Source organism: Diospyros lotus, chromosome 5 (genome assembly GCF_014633365.1).
Source record: "Diospyros lotus cultivar Yz01 chromosome 5, ASM1463336v1, whole genome shotgun sequence".
NCBI classification, from domain to species: Eukaryota; Viridiplantae; Streptophyta; class Magnoliopsida; order Ericales; family Ebenaceae; genus Diospyros; species Diospyros lotus.
In genome coordinates, this window is record NC_068342.1 from 39,449,948 (window position 1) to 39,475,241 (window position 25,294).

General features: G+C 36.2%; 1 protein-coding gene across 9 annotated transcripts in view; it reads right to left on the reverse strand.

Moving 5' to 3' along the window:
* Positions 1-7,977: 7,977 nt before the first annotated feature.
* The window catches only part of LOC127802054 (protein DWD HYPERSENSITIVE TO UV-B 1), a 60,820-nt gene continuing 43,503 nt past the window's right edge, over positions 7,978-25,294 (reverse strand). For 6 of the 9 annotated variants that reach the window (XM_052337712.1, XM_052337709.1, XM_052337706.1 and 3 more), the window contains 6 exons: positions 24,287-24,940; positions 22,533-22,973; positions 21,663-21,857; positions 11,054-11,110; positions 8,497-8,559; positions 7,978-8,392 (listed from right to left, as the gene is read on the reverse strand). In XM_052337712.1, the coding sequence (XP_052193672.1) occupies positions 8,312-8,392; positions 8,497-8,559; positions 11,054-11,110; positions 21,663-21,857; positions 22,533-22,973; positions 24,287-24,940 (1,491 nt within the window). In that variant the 3' untranslated portion in view covers positions 7,978-8,311. The remainder of the gene's footprint in view (positions 8,393-8,496; positions 8,560-11,053; positions 11,111-21,662; positions 21,858-22,532; positions 22,974-24,286; positions 24,941-25,294) is intronic. The other 3 variants (XM_052337711.1, XM_052337710.1, XM_052337707.1) reach the window with 3 other exon arrangements.

A 25,294-nucleotide genomic window follows, 5' to 3' on the forward strand; every position in this document is an offset into this window, starting at 1 on the left:
GATAGTGTAATCTCACACTAAGGATGATTCGAACTCATAATCTTGTAATATTTCAAACTCTTGAATATGTGCGATAAATCATCTGTGCTACTTCAAGAAATTATGTTATATTTTAAATAACAAAACCTATTCCTTTAAATAAATATATTGTATTTGAAATCATTTAATTAACTAATAAAATTATCTAAAAAATAATTTATATTTGTTGTTACTTAACCTCATTATGTCATATATCTTTCGGCAAACTGAGCGCAACACAAATATATATTTCTCTTTTTGCTAAATATTTATTTTTTTGAGTAAAATATATAAATGTTTTTTAAGTCAAGAAAAAATAATGATAATTGAACCCAATTAAAAATTTTAAATAAATTAAGAAATATGATATTTTGTCATCTAAATCACCCGAAAGCTTGCCAAAAACTCATGAAGTAGCGAGCCTGTCCCTAATTGTTAATTAAAACCTAGAAGTAAAACCCATAAAATAGGATGTTTTCAAGTCAATTACTAAACTACCCATTTAACTGGTTTTTAATTATGAGATTATAAATTATTGAGCGAAAGATTAGAGTAGGTTTAAGGAGAATATTCCCATTAGTTGTTTCATTAATGACGGTTGAGCCTCCATTAGTTGACTCAAAGAAGCACAATTAAGACACAATTAGTTTAATAACCGTCACAATAATGCAACCGCCTTAGATTAAAAATAAATAAATAAACTAAGCCCTAATTCACCTATTATTAATTAGTGATTAGCATGGCCGGCCGGCCGGCCGGTTGCCATTGCCTTTGCCATTTAAAAGGAGACAGTTGACAGTAGTGAATATAACTCATCACAAAGCGCACATATTACTCTATTCAATGGAAAAATTAATTAAAAATTAATCACCTTCTTATCATTTTTAAAAATAGTCCTCTGAGTTGTAATTTGAAACTTAATCAAATTGGTTATGCTTAGGTGAACTAAATGCCCTCACCCACGAGAGACCAAAGCCGGGTTGAAATATTTAGATTTAGGTATTGAAATTTTTTATCGAGATTACTTAAGATAGAGACAAACTATTAAACATCTAAAATTTTTAGGGATCAAGAACTATCATCATTCTCTTATATGAATCATGTAAGGAGACACGTGTCTCTTTTTTATTGATCGTTAGAAAAAACACATATTGAATATATAATGGATTACCCTCAAAGATAAATGGGTAACCCCACATTTTTTGAATGCTCCATCGTTAGTTGTCACTTGCCGTAGCATAATAGAAACTAATTAAGTAATTATTTCTTATATTTTTAATAAAAAAAAAAAATGAAAGAGTGGTATCTTGATACCACAAGTATCTCGTTTGAGAATGAAGTTTATAATTTTTTAATGATCTAAATTTTTAAATAACGACTCGTGTGTAGCAAACTTATTAGATGCACACTTGAGATGTAATGTCTATCAAGGATAACTTGTGCCGGGAAGCACGCGAATGACAAAGCAATTTCTTGTATTATTTGGGAATCAAATTGGTGTCAAAGATTTGGAGGTATGCTCCAATTTCCCAGTCAGATGGTGACTGAGGAAGTTGGATGGGATAAGGAATGAGGGAAAGAAAGTCCATCTTTTCCACATTTTTAGCTTCTATTCTTCTTGCTTGATTGGTTAGGTTTCCATGGAAAAATTTGACATCAAATTTAAGATCTTGACTTGTGAACAACTACCCAAGGAGCAAGAAGGGGGGACAAGTAAAGGGTCGTTTCTTGTTTTTTTTATATAATGATGTCAATTTAATTTCTTACTTGAATGCAAGTAAAAGAAAAGGGAGAAGTAAAGGGTCTTTTTCGTTTTTGGGGTTACATTATATAAATACGATATGTATATAAAAAATATTTTTGTAATATTTATTTATTAAAAATTCACAAAATCTATGCTATTTTACGAAACTATTATTGTTGTATTATTTGAGTAATCGTTCTCTAATAAATATCATTTTTTTTTATCAAAAAGAATAATTATCTATTTGTAGTTTAGATCATGTAAGACGATACGACTCTTCTTAATTTATTAATTAGAAAAAAGACAAACAAAGAACTTATTATTTGAAGTAAAATTACTACTACCCCCACAAAAATGGCAAGATGAGGGAGCAAGCAAAGCCCCTTTCTCTTCCATGCTTTAATCTTTAATTGATTTGGTTGGTGAAGTAGAAGAAGACTTGGATCACATATATATATATATATATAAATGTGTGTGTGTGTGTGTGTTTTGGAGAATCAATCAATAAAGCATCAAAGAAGAAGAAGAAGAAGAGGATTGGCCCTCTTGGGCTGTGGTTCAGCTTCCCAGCCAAGAAAGGACACTGGAATTCAACACAATATATGTCACTCTCATGCTTGGCTCATTTGCTACCCGGATGTTGCTTGGACTGACTTGTTCAAACATGATGCCAAAACCAAGTTATTATTTGTTTACGTATTCACATCTCCAAACAGGGTCTTATCCAATTGCTGGTTTATATATAAATGTATACAGGTTATATATACATAGATATAGGTTATATGGGTTAGGCCTTATCCTCCCTCCCTTCCTGCCGCATGGCATGAATGTTGAGGTCATTGGGACCATAAAGCATGGGGGGCTGGCCATGTTGTTCCATTAGAACACATCATATGATACAAGATGTTTGATCTGTCTTATTTAGATTTCAGACAAGACAAGCTCCATCATCTATCCTTATAAATGGCTGCAACCCCTACAAATATCACGCTGCAATTTATGATTAGGCAATTGGCACCCACTGCTTCTCTCATTAATTGCTTGTTTGCTCTTTTTAGAATATATGGGCCAATTTATGGTATCTGTTGGTGTCACTATTTTATTTTATATAATGTATAATAATATGAAACATTATTATATACATATGTTGTTGATCGAACGTATTAATAAATTTATAAAGTAGAAATGTTATTGTTAAGTCGTCTAGAATCTTTTAAGAAAGAGAACGATTAGAGAAATCTCTAGAAATACACTTCGATACTTGAGTCAAACACTAAGAGAGTGGAATTTGAGTGGAAATAAAATGAATTGTAGATAATTGAATTATTTAGAATTAAATTTCAGACAAAATATCAATTGAAGGTGTTTGATTGGCTTAATTGAACTCTAAAGAATTGTCTAAAAATAAATCAAATATACTATATAAAATATTTAAAAAATCAAATATATATACACAAATATACATACAACTTGAGGATGACATCGTCGTTGTCACTGGCCGCAACTGCCATCGTTCTTACTCGCCCATTCTCTCTCACTCAATCGGTCGCTGTCGTTATTGAGCTTCCCTTATCCCCATCGTCGTTCACCCTTTGGGCGCTGCCTTTCTTTTGATCGCCTTTTCTCTCGCTTAGACCACCGGCCGAGCTTCTCGTCATTCTCAAGACTATCGGTCGCACTTCTCCTATTTCTCACGATTGCTGGCCACTCTTATTCTGCATCTCTCATTGGGTTGATTTTCCATTTTCGTGAAAAATCTATTCCAGGTCCCCCATGGGAAAATGAATTCTAGCAAAAGTGGGAACAAAAAGTCACGTGAGGCAAAATGAGAAAATATTTTTCATGAAAAAATTGGTTAATCAAACATTACAAAATCTAGAATTTGGGTGAAAATTAGTCATTTTTTTCAAATAAAAAAATGTGTAATCAAACAGACCCTAAAGACAATGAAGATTACTTGATGGCCGTATTAAAATCAAGTATTAAAAATGCACATTTTCTGAAGTGAGGGTATATTTATTTATAGAGGAGCGTGGAGCTTTTTTAAGTCTTCTAGAATTAAAATTGTTACGGATAATGTCTATATGACATTATAAAATTCATTAGAATTAAAATTCTTATGAATAACATTTATCATGATATTTCGAGAATTAGAATTCTTTACGAATAATGTCTATTTTTTTCGTAAGACTTTCAAAAGAATTTTTAAATGTCGAAGTTATCCAATTTGTGCGTTGTACAAGACCCCGCTATTAGGAAAAAATTATGCCCTTTTAGCTTAAAAAATTATTTCAAACTTCTAGATTTTTTTTATCTTTTAAATGACTTTTACATATGACATAACAATATGCATATATATATATATAATTTTGTAAATATCAAAATATTAAGTTGAATAAGGTTACGTATTAGACTTAGGGGTCTGTAGGTAGAGTAGACTAAAATACAAGCCGGGGTTGGTCCAAAGTTGTAACCGACAATTAGGTTTTGAAGGCTAATAAATAAATGAAAATACGTACGTGTCGCGAGATGGTCCAAGTCTCATGAAATCTCCGTCAACCCGACACGTCACATCCACAATTCCCACCCAGTCCCAAAAGCACGCCCCCTTTTCCCTCCTTTTTTTTTTTTCAATAGAAAAATAAAATATTTTAAATACAAATTTATTATATAGCAATGAGTAATTATGATCTAATTTTTATTTTTTTAAGAAAAGTTTAAACGAAAATTAAAATTAATGAAATGGTAAAATTAAATATTTTATACTTACAATGTCATTTAGTCAAATTTTGGTGAGTGAGTTTTATATTTAAATTTTTAAATAAAAAATAAATAGTATTTTGAGAATTCACTTAATCAATGTGAATTCATAACATCAAAATGCTTTATTTACTTGTATAATAGTATAGATTATTATTTGATTTAACATCTCATATATATATATATATATAGGTGGTCCATGTTACACACATACAAATAAATAAAAATATAAAAATAGTAAAATTTGATCTAGTGGCAAAGCGTGTATGCTTTTTATTCGGACTATTACGGGTCAAACATTTTTGAAGACATAACCACCTGTCCCTTAACCATTGGTTGGCTTGCTTGTTTATGGGTTATTGTGTGCACCCAACATCTATCTAATGTCTACTCGAAATGTATGATTATGGGTTCTTCATGGTAAGAAAATATTTTAAAAGATAACTCATTTTTATGAGTAACATTTGTTGTTTTTTTAGACAAATTCAAAATCAAGACAAAATTTTGATGTGACGGTAATAATATTATTCTTGTTTTCTCGTGATTTAAAAGGTTTTAAGTTTAATTAACTTTAAATATTGTTATTCTTATTTTAAATTTTGTTAACCACACTTATTGCAATGCGACAAAATCACACTACAATAAATGTAAATAACATTTGCAAAATAAAAATACATAATATGTATCGTAACTCAATTATTGTCTTTTTAAACAAAGTAACATATAAAGTATATTTTAAAATTAAAAAAAAAAATTCACACTAGATATTTGTTTTTCTATTCATGTTGGGTTTGTCCGATGTGATCATGAGGAGAGAGAAGAGGATAGGACACATATCCCCTCTCTCATTTTATTCGCATCAAATAAACGTTATGTTATTGGGCACACGTAATGTAATATTTTTATCACACATTAAATTAGATATTAATGTATTGTAAATTTATATTAATATAATATATTAATATACGAGGGAGCCACTTAAAAGAAATGAAAACTTTATTAGCTTATTGGAGGCGTGGAAGAGACGTGAGGAAAGGGAAGGGAAGGAAAGGTGGACGGAAGGCGTCGTGTTGTGGGCGCACGTTTTTTATTTTGGTTTTCAAGTCAAAAGTCTAAGCATGGATGATGGATGGCACGGAACGTTTGCACGTGACGCTTTGTGTTTGGGGCAATGCGCACTTCTGCGCCTAGAAAACGTCCACTCACGTGGATCAAAGAGGTTTTCTTCCAACGTGCGCACCCATCATGACCCTGCCCGCCTGCCTGCCTGCACAGTCCAACAACAGCCGCGGCTTTCGAGACTTACTTTAGGGTCTTGCTTTAATATAATAATAATACTTTATAATAATGAGTACATTTATTAATAATTTTATTATGAATTTAGGTATCGCATGTCAATTTTTTAGAATTGTTTGTTAAATTTATTTATGAGTATAATATTTTTCATCATCTTTACTTAAAATAAATAAAGACTTCAGATAAATTTTAAAATTTAAATTTGAGTTTAGTGTACCAAATGATTGTTCATTATATAATTTACAAAAGAATGTTCATGTGAGTGTTAAAATTTTTGACTAAATAAAATAGTTGGTCAAGGTGATAACTTTTTTCTTATATTGGTTGCCGTGACTATTGCAACCATAAGGTAGAATGATCATTTTGACCAATTGACTTTTTGATTCGATCAAAATTTTTGACTAAAGTCTTATAATCATCTATTTTAAAAATAAAAATATTGATGATATCATCTTAAATGTCTTAAATAGTCAGTACATCAAGTCTTACTAAGTTAAAAGATAATATGTTCAGTAATAATTATGTTATATATATTTCTCGTATCACCTCGCATGGGTCAGACTCGATCCGATAGACCGGTCCAATCACTTGAGGTAAGAAGACTATTTGTTTGGGTTATTTTCTTCTTCTTGATATTTTGGAGTTCCTCACTGCGGTCCAAAACGAATCACGGTCGACTGAAATCGAACGTCGACAAATTGTGACTTGAGTTGGATAATAGTTAAAATAATTAGAAGTTAAATATCATGACAATTAAAATATCCATCTAAGTTAAAGAGAAAAACTCTTTAAAAAATATTTTAAAAATTTATTTAATATTTAAATATATATAAGAGAATAAATATTCAATCTGTTAGATAATTTGTACCTATAACTTTTATTTAGTGTCCTAATAATTATGAAATTTTGAGGTAAGGAATGAAGATGAATTTGGCTTATGGAATATGGTTGAGATCTTATCTTATATGATATTATTGGTATCGTGCAATAATTATTCATGATATTAGAAAATTTAATTATATTGAAAAATTTAAGACTTTATCTCCACATAAGTTCTCATCTCTCTATTAACCAAAGCAAGAAAATGTGAGCACAAGGTTTTTTTTTTTTTCCCTCTCTAAGGTAAAGTGTCTTTTTGTGTGAAAAGAAATAAATTATAAAAAATATATTTTTATTATAACTACTAATTAAATTTTAATTTTATTATAATATAGTATCTTTTTTAATTTTTGATTAAATTCTATTAACAAAAATTAATATAATATATATTAATATATATTAAAATTAAAACTAACCCTACAATCACATAATTTTTGGAGTTATATTAAATATACCAAGTTGGTTTCCATTTACAAAATTTGATAAAAAAAATAAATTATAATAAAAATCAAAGTTTAATGATTGTACTAACAAAAATTAAAATACGATAAATAATTTATATTACTAAGTACAAAATTTAAAAATTAATAATATAATTTAATTGCCCAATATACATGTTTACATGACATTTGACTTCCAAATTGGTAAGATATTCCAGGTAAGGGACAGTAAAGGTGTGTTTGGTTGACATGAAAAATATGAAGAAGAAAAAAAAATTCAGTCAAATTCTAATTTTGGGTGTTTAATTGATAACCTTTTTTTATAAATTTTATTTTTTTATCTAACTACAAAAGTGTCATATTTTTCACAAAAATAAAGAAAATTAATTGGGGAGAGGTGATTTTGATTTTCTAAAAAAATTAAAAAATATATTTTTTTCACTCTATGCAATCAAACACACCCTAAGATATTGAGAGGTATTTCTATCTACACACCAAAAATTTACTTATATGCCGTCTAAATCCACTTCAACCCTATATCTTTAGTCACCCAAATTGCATCCTTCTTCACACAAAAAGAACAATTTACATTTGGAAAAAAAAAAAAAAAAAAGAGAACACACCTTGCACTCACATGTTCTTGATTTGTTATACAACTGTTTTCCAATATATAATAGAATGAAAATGTTAGCAATCAATAAACCTAGAGATAATTTTAACTAGGCATTAATTAACAAAAAGATTAACTAGGGATTAAGGTTAATTCTTAATAAATTGGTCACTAAACATGCTAATAGAATAAAAACAAAATGAAAATTGAGTCTAAATCTAAAAACAAAATGAATGTATAGTATTTTTTTTTTATTATATATAGGTAATGAATAAAAACTCTCCCGATTGGGCCGAAGCCAATTCAACCCAAATTTAGGTCCAAGGGAGTTCTGGCACCATTTTTTCTTTCTTTTTTTTTGTCTTTTTGCTTAAAAATTAACCAAAAATTGCTTATGCACCCAAAAATAAAAAAGATATACAAACATCCAGTAAACCTAAAAAAATATATATTACCTAATTTTTTAGATATAATAATTACATATAAGGATCAAAGTTATATAATATATTACATATAAGTATAAAAAGATACAATAATATTTTGTGTGCAGTTTCAGTACAGGGATCAGCCTCCCATACTGTAGGATAAAGAATGCTGATCATCAGAGTATTCTTTGGTATGGCCATTGGAGGCCATCAAGTTCACCTGCACAATTGTATGCTAACTTCTCAGCCAAGCTCGAAATAACCAGCCTTGACAAACAAAAAGCTGAAAAGCATAGGGGAGAGAGAGAGAGGATCAGAGTTAACCTTCACGATCTCAAATTTGGAGCTTGGGCGTATGTAGGCTGCTAGAACGCTCATATGAAAGTCCTGGGAAATAGGAAGGAAGGGTAAAGGAAAACAGATCGCAATATCAGGATCGGATGGGAGATCTTGACAATGAAACAAGTGCCATGAAAATTTCAGTTTTACTTGGGAAGATAGTATCAGCTCTGTTATGAAATCATGAAGGAAATCTATATGTCTGCTTACATTCAAATGGTTGGAGCACATGGTTTATACACACAATTTCTATTTAAAATAAAAAAGGCCTAATCATGAGATTATATCCTAATCAATTGAAACTCAAGATCACAGACAAATGTCAACTTAATCCAAATCTCTTCAGATTCTACTATCATCCAAACCCCCCCCCCCCCCCCCCCCCTTTCCTCTTGTCTCTGTTCACCCCTCTCAAACTCAAGCTATCCTCTCTATTACCAACCTGTGTTTGATGATGAGATCATCAAAACAACCAGGTGGATGAGCTTTGGTGAAAAGATCAATCGGAAGATCTAACCAATAGGAGGTGAAGGGTGACACAATTAAAGATGTTGGCGAACGAAGTCACGATCAGTTTTAATATGTTTGGAATATTTGTGATCATTGATGTTTACTCTCAACATGTCCTCTAGGAACATATCTCTGGAGAACTTTTAAATAAACTTATTCACCTCTACAACAACAAAGCTATTCCTTAGTGTAATAGAAATTGTCCACCCCATCCATATATTTACAGTCGCATAAGACAAGATATTCTCTGCATCCTTGATGGGTCAAACACATTAAAGATGCTTTCACTCAAATAATGTGGGTTTGTTAATTTTTTTGAACCAAGTCTAACTATAAGGACCACCACCAGAGTGTCGTGCTCCCACCTTGCATGCAGCCATATGTTGCCTCATGAAGGTGACATGCCATGTAAATCCATGATCCAACTATATATCCTCTTAAGCAAGCGCACATTGCACCCTGGTCCTCAAGAGATTTATTGCCCGTCCTGTGTTGAGTGCACATTTGAGCAATGCTAAATACTTGGAGATCTCTTCTCAAATGAATGACTTCCTCCCCACAGGCCTAGCCTAGGGCAGAGAAAGGCCTAAGAATCTCATGCATGGGAAGCGTGTCATTTGGGACTCACCAAGGCATCTCATCCCTTGAAGATCGTGTCTCAATCTACCAAGATATAATATATATGTACATTGAGAGAGAGAGAGAGAGAGAGAGAGAGAGTTAAACTGGACTATCTCTTTAATGAGTCACCACTGGATAGACAGCCAGCTATCCTTACCAAATTAGATGTTTACTTCAGCTGCCTCTTGCATTATGCCAACTGTGTGTCTAAATCATTACCATAGAAACAATTGAGAGGCCACTACATATTGTGCCAGTGTTCGGTATAGCCTAATTTTTGGATTCTACACCTTCCCATAAACAGGGGATTCCTATCCATTAATACCACTAGATTAGATTCCTCAATTAATACCAGTAAACTTAGATTCCTCCATTCAAGCTGAGGAAGTCTTTACTGCCTTGGTCTCCCTTGGTTATCCTAAATTTTTCCAACCACCTCTGGTGGTCTTAAGCAATATCAATGCCCACCATCAAAGTGCCAAGGTCAATTTACAGGTCAAATCTCCTCCCTATTTCCCAAAACTAAAAATGATCAGGTCAACAAGTCAACCACGCTTCAGATTCACATAATAAATTTAGCAACAGGATGACGGCTGGATATGTTGTTGTTGTTGTTGTAGCCATAATTTTGTATATAAGACAAAGCACAAAAATTATTTGTTCAGAGTAAACCAAAACCTAAAACTCAATACAGAGTCAAAGTGGGGTTCATAATACCTAAACTGATATGCGATCCATCTGATTTAGGTTGAATCCCTAAACCAAAAGAGTAAAGTTCCTTGAAAGTTACTAAGTTCGCCCAAAAATTCTACAAGTCATGATCATGATCAATGCCTGGACTCTGCACATCTACATGATAAGCAGTAAAAGGGGCCATAAATAAAGGAGAGCTTGTTTGGAGAGAGAAGGGCATAGTTATCATGGACTAGGCTGTGTCAAGCAGATCAGCGTTCCAAATAACATAGCAACTAAAGAAGGGTTTCAGACAATGTGCAGATTCATGCCTGTCAAAATTTCCCTCTGAATAAAGCTCAAAAAACACCATAATAAAAGCATCTCAATTTAGAATACACACACACACACACACACACACACACTCATATATGGAAAGGTTCTTGAAATTTCCACCATCCTCAATTTTACTTTTAAAACAAAATAAACAAATAAATATCTCAAAAAGAAATTCCTGTTTGTCACCCTCAAGTTTATAGCCACTATTATTTGTGCAAGCGATAGCATTGAAATGGAGATGACAAAATGGAATAAGCAAGTAGAACGAGTGGAACTTTTGTCCAGAAAACTTCTAATATCCTGCACTAGACATTAAGAGTGGTAATGTTTTCACCTCTCTTTAAAGCACTTACCTATTCTGAGCAAGTAAAGCCAAAGTGGTAATAAGATGCAAACTTACTCTGAAAGGATCACCCCTCAAAGACTGCACAAACATTGAGGTTCCTGAAACTTTACCCTGCATAAGAAGAAAAAGTTCAGAATGCATTATTGGAACTTCATATGCGTTAAGAATGACACATACATAAGAGTATTATAAAATTTCTAGGGGCAACAGACAAAAGGCACCGGTCTCTGAGTGCGTGAGTCCATATACAGAAAGGACAGAAAGGGATCAACATGCATAAACGCTTGTGCACATGCCCACACACAAACCCTGATCAAGGAGGGAGCAGCTCAGTTAATTTAGGAAAGAAATAATCCTCCAATCTAATGGAATATCTATTGGCCTCCCTTCCCACTTCTACTAATAGGATTGTCTTTCACACCCCGCATTATTTCTTTTAGAAGGAATAATCTTCTTGTTGACAAAATCTACCACCTCAAAAGTAACCTCCTCAATATAAGGTTCTTTGCAGAAGAATGACCCCCTCCTCCAATCACCAATCCAGCACAACCACCAAGAAATTTACTGAAAGAAACCTACTATCTCTGTTTTCTCATTCTTATCACTGTTCCCTCAGAATTATTCTCTAAAACATAGATAGCATTTCTGGTAAACGCACACAATAAAATCTTGGCCTATATATACAGAGTTTACCATTAGTTATTTTAGAACTCACAAACACATGGAGCCTTGTTGACTGTGAACATGCTTTTATAATTTTAGCTGTGTTAGCATTTTCTTTATTTATAAAATTCAGGATTCGAGGGCAAGCCTTGCTATAACCAAAAGGTCACTGGTTCAAGTTGTGGAAACAGCCTCTCTGCAAAAAACTAAGTGGACAGCTGTGTACAAATATGCCCTCCCCTAATCCTCACAAAGCAGGGAGTCTATCATGCATTGGGATGCTCTTTTATAAAAATTTTATTAAGAGTAAGCCTTGGTACCAATGTTAAGGTTGTTCCTTTGTAATTAGAAAGTCACAGGTTCGAGTTGTAGAAGCAACAAAGCAAAGGGAAGGCTGTGAATAAATATGAGTCTTCCCGGTCCTTGCAAAACGAAGAGCCTTGTGCATTTGGGGGAGGGGGGCGCACTCTATTGAGAATTAGGATTTTTTATTTTATCAAAGATGTATTTTATACCAGAATTTTTAATAGATTGTGGAAAAATTTAAGTGCTATTAGGTTACCATATTAGATAGAACTAATTTGAAAAAGAGTTGCAGTTTTATCAAAGCCTATAAATATAGAAGATTCATGTAATCTGGAATTGCATCTTTCGAGAATGAATAAAAGTTGAATATATGGAAAGTAGAGCTCACAAACCCCCCCCCCCCCCCCCCAAAGGAAAAATTCTTGCCCCTTCTTTTCTTCTTTCCCTCTTCTCTGTTCTTCTTTCTGCTACTGCACTTTGCAGATTTTCTTCTTTTGCATCTTCTCTTCTCCTCCTCCTTGCTTTACTTCTTCTCTCTCCACTTTCCTACTGGTTTGCAGGTTCACCCTTTTTTGGACTTCCTCCTCCTTGGTTCTAAACCTTCCCTATTCCTTTGCGCACACAACACAGTTTACAGTATATTGCTTGAGTTATTTCCAGATCTTGCAGGTTCACATCATACTTCATCCCATGATTGTTTCCAGTAAGTCTGATTTCAGTAAGCATTCCTTATTGAACAAAAGATATTCAAGATAAGTGTTGTTATTTCTATTTTCTTATCCGCATCCATGGTAAATTTGGTTTATTTTTGTTGATAAAAACTACCCCTACATGTTGACCACCGTCCTCAAAAGGAAGACCTCTCTTCCTTGGCATAAACTCTTTTATGCCACCAGAATTTAAACAAAAATTTAAAAGAATAAAACAACTGTTTGATAAATAACATCTTTTTTGTCCATCTCAATTCAATATCATTATATACAATGCATCTTAAAAGTTTGACCGGAACTGGGTCAATATGCTGAGTTCGCACAACATTTCCTTAATTCCATTAAGGGAACTCAGATCTCTAAGCTGTATATTCATTATCAATCATAACATACTACTTGATATTCTACATGAACTCTAGGAAAGGATTGTAACGACCCTAAGGGTACTATTGTAATTAGACTAAAGGTGAATAAGCCTCTTGTACTCAGACAGTTACAACTTGAGTCGTTTGTACCTATTCGGTTATGTCATAACAACTGAGGGAAGGAGCCTATAAAAGGCCATGTGCATGAGGATGGGAATCATGAATGAGAATATTGATTCTTTCCCTTCAATTTCTTTTCCCTCCTCTCTCTCTCTAACTTTCCCTCCCTACAAATCATTCCTTCTACAATTCCAGAATTAGCCAAGTCTCAGATCTGAGGCCTGACATTCTGGTATCAAAGTCGGCGATCCTCGGTGAGAAGTGACGATTGGAATTATAGTGAATCATGATCGGAGGATAAGTGAGTTGGTGCACTGGACGAACTATGGCAGAAGGTACAAGATTGAAACAGTTGGACGAACTATGGCATGAGGCAGTCACCCAAAGTAGGGAAGATGTGGCTGCAATAAAAAATGGTATGCACAAAGATTTGGCGGCCTCTCGAGAAAGCATGCATTGTGAATTGGAAAGACATAGGAAGACGATAAAGCAATACGACCTGAGGATTAACAGCATGTTCAACATGCTATCGTCTCTCCCATAATTTTGGCTACCTTCGGAATTCCCTCCTAGGACTATAGCCAATTTGGATTTGACTGAACAAGGCATTCTTCCCAGACCCCATGGAGTAACGGAGACAGAGGAAGTGCCAGGCATAGAGCCAGGAGTGCAGGTAAGGGAATTAACCTCGCATGCTACTAACCACACACCGTTGCCAAGGTTGGAGATACCTTTGTTTGATGGATCCAAGCCTAGGTGGTGGATCTGCCAGTGTGAATGTTTCTTTCAATTCTACACGGTGGTTGAACAACAGAGGATTACCTTGGTGACAGCTTATCTGAATGATATGGATGATTCGTGGTTCCAAGGATGGATCCGATCTAGAGGTGCATAAACAAGGTGGAGGATTGATTTTGCATAGGAGTTGTGTAAACGCTTCGGAGAGAGGAAGATGGTGGATGTAATTGAAGAGTTCAATAAATTGATGTAGGAGGGAACGGTGACGGAGTATCAAGAGAAATTCGAGGAGTTAAAGGCCCTTATGTGGAAAGCTCAGCCATTTCTCACGAAACAATATTTTGTGTCTAGCTTTATCAGCGGCCTTAAGGATGAATTACAATCTATGGTGAAGATGATGATGCTTGTTACAGTGAGGTAGACAATGGAGAAGGCCAAGTAGCAGGAATTAACCTTAAAGGCAATTTTTAGGAAGAATAAGGCCATACCAAGGATCGGTACTATGGTAAGCTTACCAGGGGGAGAAAACTCTAGGGTTGTAGGGGCAAGGCTGGCCCCAAGCCTACCAAAGGGAAACGCCAATACTCTGGCCATCAAGAACATGACTATGGAGCAAAGGAGACAATTGGGATTATGTTACAAGTGTGGGGATTGATATAGCCTCGGCCACCAAAGTAAAAGCAACTGTTAAACGGGGGGGGGGGGGGGGGGGACAGTTGAGGAACAAGAGATAGTAGAAGGACAAGAAGAAGATAGAGGGGATGTTGCAGAGAACAACAGTAGGAAGGAATAAGGTGATGGAGGAGGAGAAATCTCCTTCCATGCACTCAAGGGGGGACCTACGGGGAAAATTATTAAGGTGAGAGGGCAAGTGGGTAAGAGAAAGCTTATGGTATTAATAGATAGTGGCAGCACCCACAACTTCTTGAATGAAGCAACTGGCACCGAATTAAGGTGCCAGCTTACGACCACTACCCCCTATCTGTGAGAGTGGCTAATGGAAATAAGATGTATAACCATTATAAGTGTGTTGAATTCAAGTGGTTGATGCATGGACAAGAGTTTACACCTGACCTGAGAATCCTAGAGCTAGGGGGTTGTGATATTGTCCTTGGAGTAGATTGGATGAGGACAGTGAGTCCCTAGACCTTCGACTTCAACAAATTAAAAGTCACATGTTATAACCCTTGGGTAGAACTCACCCTCAAAAGCTAGCTGTTAAGGGAAGGGTGACCAAGAGGTTATAAACCTCACACCAGGAGCCTGAACTTCCAATGTGGGACAAGTCCCATACCTTGCAGTGGACCATAACATACCACCACGCTTTGTAGCTCAGCGCCCACAACGGCAGGCTGTGCACTAGCCACTGCTAGTCCCATGCGAACACTACAATGCCGACGTCACCTCCGTCATTGCTCGCTTGCACTGGGAGCCATGGGGTTGGCTCTGATACCACTGTTAGTATAACTCATCCTAAAAAACTAGCTGTTAAGGGAAGGGTGCCCAAGAAGTTATAAACCCCACACCAGAAGCCTGAACTTCCAACATGAGACAAGTCCTATACCCTGCAGTAGACCATAACATCACAGTGGACATTGATGGAAGGAAATCAACCTTGGTGGGCAGCCTGGAAATTGAGGAGTGTAAGGTGATTACAGGTAAGAAGCTACAGAAATTGATGTCTAAAAAGAATGGGCCAATATTCCAGATGTTCTCAATCCAGGCCATGGAGATGGAAGCAAACAAATAGGAAAGCCCAATTGCCAACCAACTCCTTGCCGAGGTAACACACCCTAAAGCTTTGCAATTACTATTGTTAGAATTTAAGGAATTATTTGTTGAACCATCCTCCCTACCCCCAAACAGAGCCTTTGATCACTCAATTCACCTCAAACCCAATTCTGAACCAGTGAACATTTGATCCTACCTCTACCCCCTATACAAAAGGCAGAGATCGAAAAACAAGTCAAACATATGCTTAACACTTCAATCATACAGCCTAGCCAAAGCCCATTTGCTTCACCAGTCCTCCTTGTTAGGAAAAAGGATGGCACATGGCATTTTTGTGTGGATTACCGCTAACTTAATGCCCGTACTATCAAAAACAAATTTCCCATACCTATAATTGAAGACCTACTAGACGAGCTAACCGGAGCCTCAATCTTTTCCAAGTTAGATCTCTGTGTAGAATATCACCAGATTAGGATGAATCCCACCGATATCCCAAAGACAGCCTTCAGGACCCATCAAGGCCTATATGAGTTCAAGGGAGTTCAAGGTAATGCCCTTTGGGCTTACTAATACTCCAACTATTTTCCAGGCCTTGATGAACCACTTGTTTGCTCCCTACTTGAGGAAATTCCAACTTGTTTCTTCGCTGACATCCTCATCTATAGCCTTAACCTTGAACAACATTTATCTCACCTTAGAACCACCTTTGAGGTCCTTAAATTCAATCAGTTGTATGTAAAGCTATCTAAGTGTACCTTTGCAAAGAGGGAGGTGGAGTACCTAGGGCATATAATCCCAAGGAAGGGGGTCAATACAGATCCAAAGAAGATACCTGCCATGTTGGAATAGCTGAGACCCACATCTATCAGTGAATTAAGGGGGTTCCTGGGGTTGATAGGATACTATTGGAGGTTTATACAACAATATGGCATGATAAGTAAGCCCCTAACAAACCTGCTCAAGAAAGATAACTTCAAATGGAACCCCCAAGCAGAAGCAACATTCCTAACACTCAAGAAGTCTATGACACAAGCCCTGGTCCTAGCCTTACCAGACTTCTCTAAACCTTTTGTAGTGGAAACAGATGCCTGTGAAAATGAGGTGGGAGCAATGTTGGTGCAAGAAGGGAGACCTTTGGCCTACATCAGTCAGACCCTTGCTACTAGACATCTGGGAATGAGTGTGTACGATAAGGAGTTACTTGTGATGATAATAGCTATAGATAAATGGAGGCATTACTCGGAGGGAAACTAATTCATTATTAAAACTAATCGTGAAAGCCTAAGATTCTTGCTTCAATAGAGACTACACACCCAATTGCAGAGGAAGGGGGTGTCCAAATTATTGGGCCTTGACTACATCATACAATACAGGAAAGGGCAAGAAAATGTGGTGGCCAATGCCCTATCCAGAAGGGAAGAAACAAGGGCCTATCAGGCGATCACAACAGTGGTGCTAGATTGGGTGAAGGATCTAACTGACAATTATGAGAAATCAGAGTGGGTTAAGAATTTACAGACTCAGCTTGCTATTCGGCCATTCGGGAATCAGGGGTATTCTATCTCCAATGGACTGATCAAATTCAAGGGAAGATTAGTTGTGGGAGATGACAAGGAATTGAAGGCTAAGATCATGCAAACACTTCACAGCTCGCCATTAGGAGGCCACTCAGGGATAATGACAACCTACTACAAGGCAAGGAAACTATTTTTTTGGTTGGGCTTAAAGAGGGATGTGATGAACTTTGTGCTAGCTTGCACCATCTGCCAACGTTCCAAGCATGAGCAGGTGAAACACCCAAACCTATTACAGCCTCTTGCTATACCTAAACAAGCTTGGGAGGGGATCTCCATGGATTTCATTAAGGGATTACCTAAGTCCGAAGGCAAGGATGTGATCTTAGTGGTGGTTGAGAGGTTGATCAAGTTTGCTCATTTCATCAGCCTCTCTTATCCATATACGGCACAAGAGATAGCCTAAGAATTGTTTAAGAATCTTAGGGTTGGCCTGGACATGTCAACCACCTATCATCCCGAAACCAATGAGCAAACCGAGAGGGTTAACCAATGTTTAGAAGCCTATTTGAGGTGCATGTGTTTTGCCAAGCCAAAGAGCTGGAACATATGGCTATCCTTGGCTCAGGGTGGTATAACACAAGCTACCACAGTTCTATCAAGAAGGCCCCATTGGAAGCTCTATTTGGGTACAAAACTCCACTTTTACTAGTAGTAGTAGATTCCTCAAAATCCCTAACAACAACAAAAGAGTATTTGCAAAATAGGAAGGAGACCCTCACACTACTGAAGAGAGAACTAACTATAGCTCAGAATTGGATGAAGGAGATTGCAGATAAGAAAAGGAGTGAAAGAAATTTTGATGTGGGAGATTTGGTGTTTTTGAAGGTGAAGAGGTTCCTACAACACTCGTTTTCTACAACCCCTCCATCAAAACTAAGCCCAAAATACTTTGGACCATTTCCTATAGTGGCTAAGGTGGCCTACAAGTTACAATTACCAACAAGGGTTACCACTCATCCTGTGTTCCATGTGTCCCTTCTAAAGAAGTCAATAGAGCCTATCATGTACCTAGGGTTGGATTGGGGATTGGGAGAATGAAGGGAGAGTTTAGAAGAAGAATTGGGGAAATCAGAAAAACAGAAAGTGAGGGAAGGAAAGATTAAGAGAGAGAGAGTTTAAAGGAAGGAAAATCAAACTATTCAATTATCAATCAAAACATATTCCCAATCTCTTACAAGTAGCCTTTATATAGTCCTTAGCTAGTTGTTAACTGATTCCTAACAACACCCACGTGCTTCTAACAACTTGTAAAATATCTCCTAATAGTTAATTATAAACTTATTACCATATTACCCCTTTATTGCTCCTAGGGTCATGACAGAGCCTCAAGCGACCATTAGCCCTGACCTACTGCCAGTAAACGAAGATATGGAAGTGGAACCCCCGGCCATTGTGGACAAGAGGGTGATTCACCAAGGCACCATACCCCTCACCCAAGTTCTGGAGCAGTGGACTCACCTACATCAGAGAACCAACCACAACTACTGTAGCAATTCCTGCGCACTACCCAACTATTGTCCTTTCTTAGGGACAAGAAAGAACCCAAGGGAAGGGGATTGTCACGACCCTAAGGGTACTATTGTAATTAGACTAAAGGTGAACAAGCCTCTTGTACTCGGGGCAGTTACAACTTAAGTCACTTGTACCTATTCGGTTATGTCATAACATTCGAGGGAAGGAGCCTATAAAAGGCCATGTGCATGAGGATGGGAATCATGAATGAGAATATTGATTCTTTCCCCCCAACTTCTTTTCCCTCCTCTCTCTCTCTTTCTCTAACTCTCCCCCCTTTCAAATTCTCCCTCCAAATCCTAAATTCCTTCTACAATTCCAAAATTAGCCAAGTCTCATATATGAGGCTTGACAAGGATGTAGTGACACAGCTAGTGTATCCCATAGAGCACATAATTCAATTGTTAATTGTGAAGGTCCAAAAATAAAGGCAACCAGGCCTAACATCATTGTGTTCTTCTCAAATTATAAGCATATACTAAAGTATAGGATTTGAATTGTGCGGATGACTTGGAAGTGATGATATTCTATAATGTAGACCATTAAAAGCCATAAACTCATATAGAAGAAACACACCATCAGCAAATCACACACGAACAAAAAAAGAAGAAGAAGCATTACAGTTAGGGATTCCCCCATGTACAAACAGATAAAAAATGCAAATAGAATCATACAAACCTAGTTAGTAAACAATATAGGGAAGGATTCTCCAAGAAAATCATATTGACCAAAAAAGAACAAATTTATGATGAAAATTTGGCAAAGGGAGTTAGGGGTCTGTGGCAATTTGATGCTTAATAAAGAAACAATGCATAAGTAATCTAAACTGCTACATGATTACTGGTTAAAAAGTATGCATGGCAACAAAAGTTCAATATTTGATTGATTGAAATAATTATTCTTTAAGCCTTGCTGGTGGAATAAAGTGTCAAAAGTAGGGACTCCAGTAGCTTCACCAACTGCACTAGCATAAAAGTGTCACGAGAATGATTGAATAAGGGGGCTCAAGTGTAATTAGTAATTGTAGAATGAAGCGGGAAGATTGGTTAGTTAGTTAAGCAAGTTGATTTCAAATTTTTGTAAATAAAGCAAGTGGCCTTTGGTGCCTAAGGGTGAGCTGGAGCAGTATATATAGCTCTAATGCCATCCTCCCAAACTACCTAGAGAATTATCAATATACTCATTCTCTCTCCTGCCATTTCTCTCTCATTCTCTCTCTCTCTCTCTCTCTTCTGGTCCTTTTCTAGATTCCTCTCGACTAAAGAGGAATTCCACCTGTCAGAATCAGAATTCTGACAAAAAGTTCCCTCCTTTCATGCCTCTATATTTATTATGAGAATATTTTGTCAAAAAATCAGCCTGGTTTAAGAGGGGCATGGATAAACCAAGAGGGGGGCACCGGGGGGGGGGGGGGGGGGGGGGGGGGTCAAAATAGTCATATCATTTCAAGGTTTCTGGGTAAAACAACATGATGTGCAAGCCTCTAGAAAGAGACAGTACATGCTATGCCTACTTGGTTTTTCTTTCCTTGTATAGTGCGTGCTATGCTACTACTTTTTTTTCCTTATATGACATTCAACATATAAATAGAGCTTTGAGCTGCTGAGGCATCAGATTAACAGCATTTGCATTGTTAAGCCAGGCACCCAGACCCAAAACATGGCATAAACCACAATGAAACAGAAGAATGTTATGGCACAGTGGTTAATGGCCATTACTTTGGAAAGCCTGTGAGCTATATATAAGTCCTGCCAACCCACAAATAAATTGTGCAAACCAAATGCCATGAAACCAATTTTTCCCTCTTCAGGGGAGAGAGAGGGCGAGGGAGATAGGGATGGAAATTTTTTCTCAACTTGATGAGTATCCAACAAATCCAGTCAATTTGGGGGAAATATGGACCTAAAATCTTTTCCAATGGGGTAGATATGGACAGGAAAAAATACCCACATCCCTGACCCATATCCAAACTGCATGTATTAATCCATATATATATATATATATATATAGGATAGGGCTGGTGCATTATCATAAAAGGCTAAACCCAAGTGGCCTACCTAAGCAAAGTCTGGTTGCTAACTGCTATCTAGGTCCACACCCTTCACTCTCATTGGGTAGCTCATAGCTGGGATCAAACTTAGCCCGATAAAAAATCAGAAGACAAGACCCTAACCTAAAAAAATCTTGAATGGATGTTTGAGCCAAAGAATAAATAAACAATTTCTTTTTTAATTTAAATTGAATGGGTAGGGGCATCTGATGGATATTGATTACTCGATGGGAATGGGGATGGGGGATACAAGTATGGGGAATGTGCCCGCTGTACATATCTGCTTTATTACCACTCATAGAGATAAGGAATCCATCTTGTCATTGAATGTTGCAGCATACATAGCTACAACCCTGTGCTTAATGCATCATGTGGCAATAATGAGACTAAATAAAATTCAACTACAGCATAATAGCCAGTATATCAATATATCATAACACAAGCAGCTATATACAGAGAAGTTCCACACCCACAACAATACCACTATAAGCTCACTCAAAAGGAGTTTGTTTGATAATTGGCTCATTACATTTCCCCTCATTTGTATGCCCTTCCACAAGGCCACAATCCATTATCAACCATGACTAGCCATCTCAGTGGCCCCATAATATCTGCACAGTCGTGTGCACGGGGTGATAAGTAATACCAGAGGAACTCCCGCAAACAGACTAGCTAGAAAGCTGACAGTGGAATTGCTAACTGTATATATACACAGAAGAACCCTCGATGCATCTAATGTGGCGAACTCATACATGCTAAATCAACACAACCACAGTGAAATTAAACATGCAAAATGTCTACCAAAAGACCTATGCTTGCAGATCAGTAAAATTGTTTTTGTATAGATATGTAAAAGACATGATCGTTTAAAGAACAACAGGAATAGTTTACCTCCAATGATAAATCCCTGAGTCGTCTTCCTGTTTGAGAGCAACAAATGTGGACTACATTTTCATCACAACTTCCACTGACAATATAGTCTCTTCCATTCATGTAATAAGAACGGGTATAATTTTGTGAGCTTCCTGTTGAACCTATATTAAAATCTAGGTGGAGCCTCCCATCAGCAGCCAGTAGTTGTTTAACCTGAAAAGGGCTGTTAATCAGCATAATGTTTTAATTAAACTTGTGATGCAACTCAGCATTGTGGCTACACCTAGCCAAAATTGTTCTAGTTTGATCTCAACATATATCTAGCAAAAAATCAAGTGTGGCTCTGTTCTATCCCTAGCATCTAATCCCTACTGAGTATTCAAATTCTTAAAAATATACATTGGAACACTAAACCAGATAATTAACTTCAGAAATTAGTGAAAGAAGAGGAAACAATCATCACATATCCCCAACCTGTCAATCCCCTATTCCTGGGGGTAAAAAAGTTAAACACAAGGGAAAGAAAGCTGTAAGGTAGTATGAAGATACTAATAATTATATTACCATCTTTAACAAATTAAGCTTTTACTTTATTTGATTCACAATTTACATCATACTAGAGCAGGACAAAGGTTAGCCCTCTGTTCAAATTTCACTACATATCATTAATTCTAATTAGCATGTGATTGATCCAGCTTATGGACAGCCTAGTCACACACTTGAGGGGGCATGTTTAAAATACTGGTAAAGACATTAATAGTTATAATCCCTTCTCTTAAACAGCATTAGAACAGTCATTGGCTATCAATTATTATATGATAGTGATTTCTATCGAGGATTGGAAATGAATGCTTAAAATCACATGCAGTTGATTATCACTAACAGTACCTCATTGTCAACAGCTGAGACGAGAAGATAATGGTCATCAGGGGAAAAGCAGACCATAACATTTCCTCGAGAGCTTGATGCAGTGTAGCAGGGGAAAATTGGTTTCTGTCTTAAATCCCACATCTTAACATCCTTATCAAATGATGAAGTGGCAAAAATTGAAGGAGAATGGTTTGCAAACTTAACAACATTAATGTGTTCTTGATGCATGTCTGTGAACACTTGCAATTGTCTTCCACTGGAAATGTCATACAAAGCAACGTTCCTTGAGTATCCACTAGCAAGAAACCATTCATCCGTTGAGTTGACATGAACAGAAGTCAAATGATCAAACTCATCAAAGGTAACAGAATGAGCACGGGAACAGATTTGTTCATTTCTTGAAGGAATACTCTTGATATCAAACAACTTCAGTGAACCATTGTCTGAACCAGAAATTAACTGAGATGCAGCAACAGAGCAAAAAATCACACAAAAGAAACAAGTCAAAAATTGGCATGTCATTCATCCTTTTAATTAGTTAAAACTACATATGGATGCTCACCCAATAATTACATAGGTATCAGCTAAAGAATCTCTTAAAAGCTAACTGAGAGACAAAAGTAATAATGAAATCCTAGGATGTTTTCAAAGCCTTTGTTGAACCTGACGTTAACTGGCAAAATTGCTAAAGCCTTGTGTTGGATCATAATTTAAGAGCAACCTTGACACATCTGAGTAATATGCATGTGCATCGCACAACATAAAATTCCACCGAAGTTTTCTCCTTTCTGCTACCTTAAAAAAAAAAAAAAATTCTATCAAATGTGGTGGATCATGGTGATGAAACTTGAGGTGGGGTTTGGTTCCAGGTCCGCTCTAAGCTGACCTTTTTTTTGTGGATGGTAGTGCATGATAATCTTTCTTCTTGCTAATCTGATGAGGAGGCGTATTTTGGTTAAGGTGTAGTATGCACATTGAATGAATAAGAATCAGCGGACCATCTTCTCTTACATTGCCACACAAGTGAGTTGCGGTACACAGTTCTTTGTCAATTCAGTATCGTGGGCTTCTCCTTGAATGTGAAGGGTTTTGTTTTGACTTCGACAGGTGTGCATGTTGGGAAAATGGAAGAGTAAACTTGGAATGTTGGACCCTTGTGATCTGATATTAACTTAAAGGCTGGACACTAATGTAGTCCTTGGCAGATGGAGAAGCCTTCTTGTTTCAGGAGAAGAATTTGTTATCATGGCTTTTGTATAGTTGCTTATATGGAGGTTTTGAACCAACCTTGAATCAATTTTTTTTTGATTTTGTGAAGGGTTCTCCATGTAGTATTATAGTGGAATTTGTCTCTCTGAATTCCTTTATTTATTATAGGTCAATGGTACCTTTTGTACCTTCTTATAGATTCACTTACCAAGAAATTAAAAAAAAAAAAAAACTTAAAAGAGAGAAACATAGATATGGTCATAGACTCATAGATACCCATGGCTGGAGACCTAGAATATATGTAGTTGAGCCCGCATCTAAACAGATCAAGGCTTGTCGTGATGATAACTTATTGACAGTCTAAAAATCCCAAGAGGGGCATTAACATCATAGGCCAGCTCACCTAGTGGTATTTAAAGGCTTGATATGATGTTGTTGGGTCATACATCATAACACACACTGCTTATGTAACAGAGGTTTGAAGGAATGATTGATGAAGCTATAGACTGAAATTTCTATTCATCAAATTCAGTTTGGAAAAAAAAAAAAAAAAAAACCAATACCTTGGAGGGATATGTTTTGAGCCAGCACAGTCCCAGTACACTAGACATTGCTCCAAGTGAGGGGATATAACTAACAAGATTCTCATTCTCGTGATTGATGACAACTACTTCACCATCCAGAGTACCAAAAGCCATAAGGCTTGCATCAGTAGGATGGTACTCAAACTGCCGGGGGCGAAAACTTTCAGCTCCTGATGTTCTGCCCAAAATAGAAAGTGGATGCAAGAGAGCCCAAGTAGAAGCACCCACTTTTGCAGCAGAAAGTGATCTGGAGTAAAAATATTGAGACTTTGCTGAAATGTGAGATGCACTCCGTCTGCTATTTTGAATGTGAGTACAGCTTGCTCTATTTTCACGGCTCTGTAGGATACTTACAACATTCTCTTTATTTTTCCTTCTGTATGGTAGGCGTTCAAAATGATGAGAAAAGACAATATTAGCTTTCTCCCGGTCAACCTTCTTAATAGGCAAGTTATCAAGAACTCTCAAACCAGCTAATGAAGCTATTACGAACTCTCTATAATGTTTCTCATAGCATATAGGTGAAGGATGATAGAAGATGTACTCTTTTGGCACAATAGATGAAGTATGTACAGGTTTAGACAAACTGGAGGACTCTTCATCTTGCATCACCTTAATCCCCAAAGATACCTGCTATAACAAGAGAAATTTCATGATCCAAGTATTTATGCCATCTTGAGAATGGAAGGGAAGAAATAAGTCGCTCAAAACTGTAAGCAAACTATAATAAAACCATAGAATTTTCACACACATTTTATCCTACAATATATGGAGGCACATAAATTGTGGCAACTATAAGCAAAGAACATCACTTGAAAATTGATTTAACAGTTTACTAATAGAAATTATGACAAGTCCTTGATATGTAACAAAATCACGAACAGCAAAAAAAAAAAAAAAAACCTGCATATATGACTAAATAAGCTTATTCTAAGAACTATTGTTATTCTGCTTAAAAATCATTTATTTGCAAGGGTAGAGAAATGT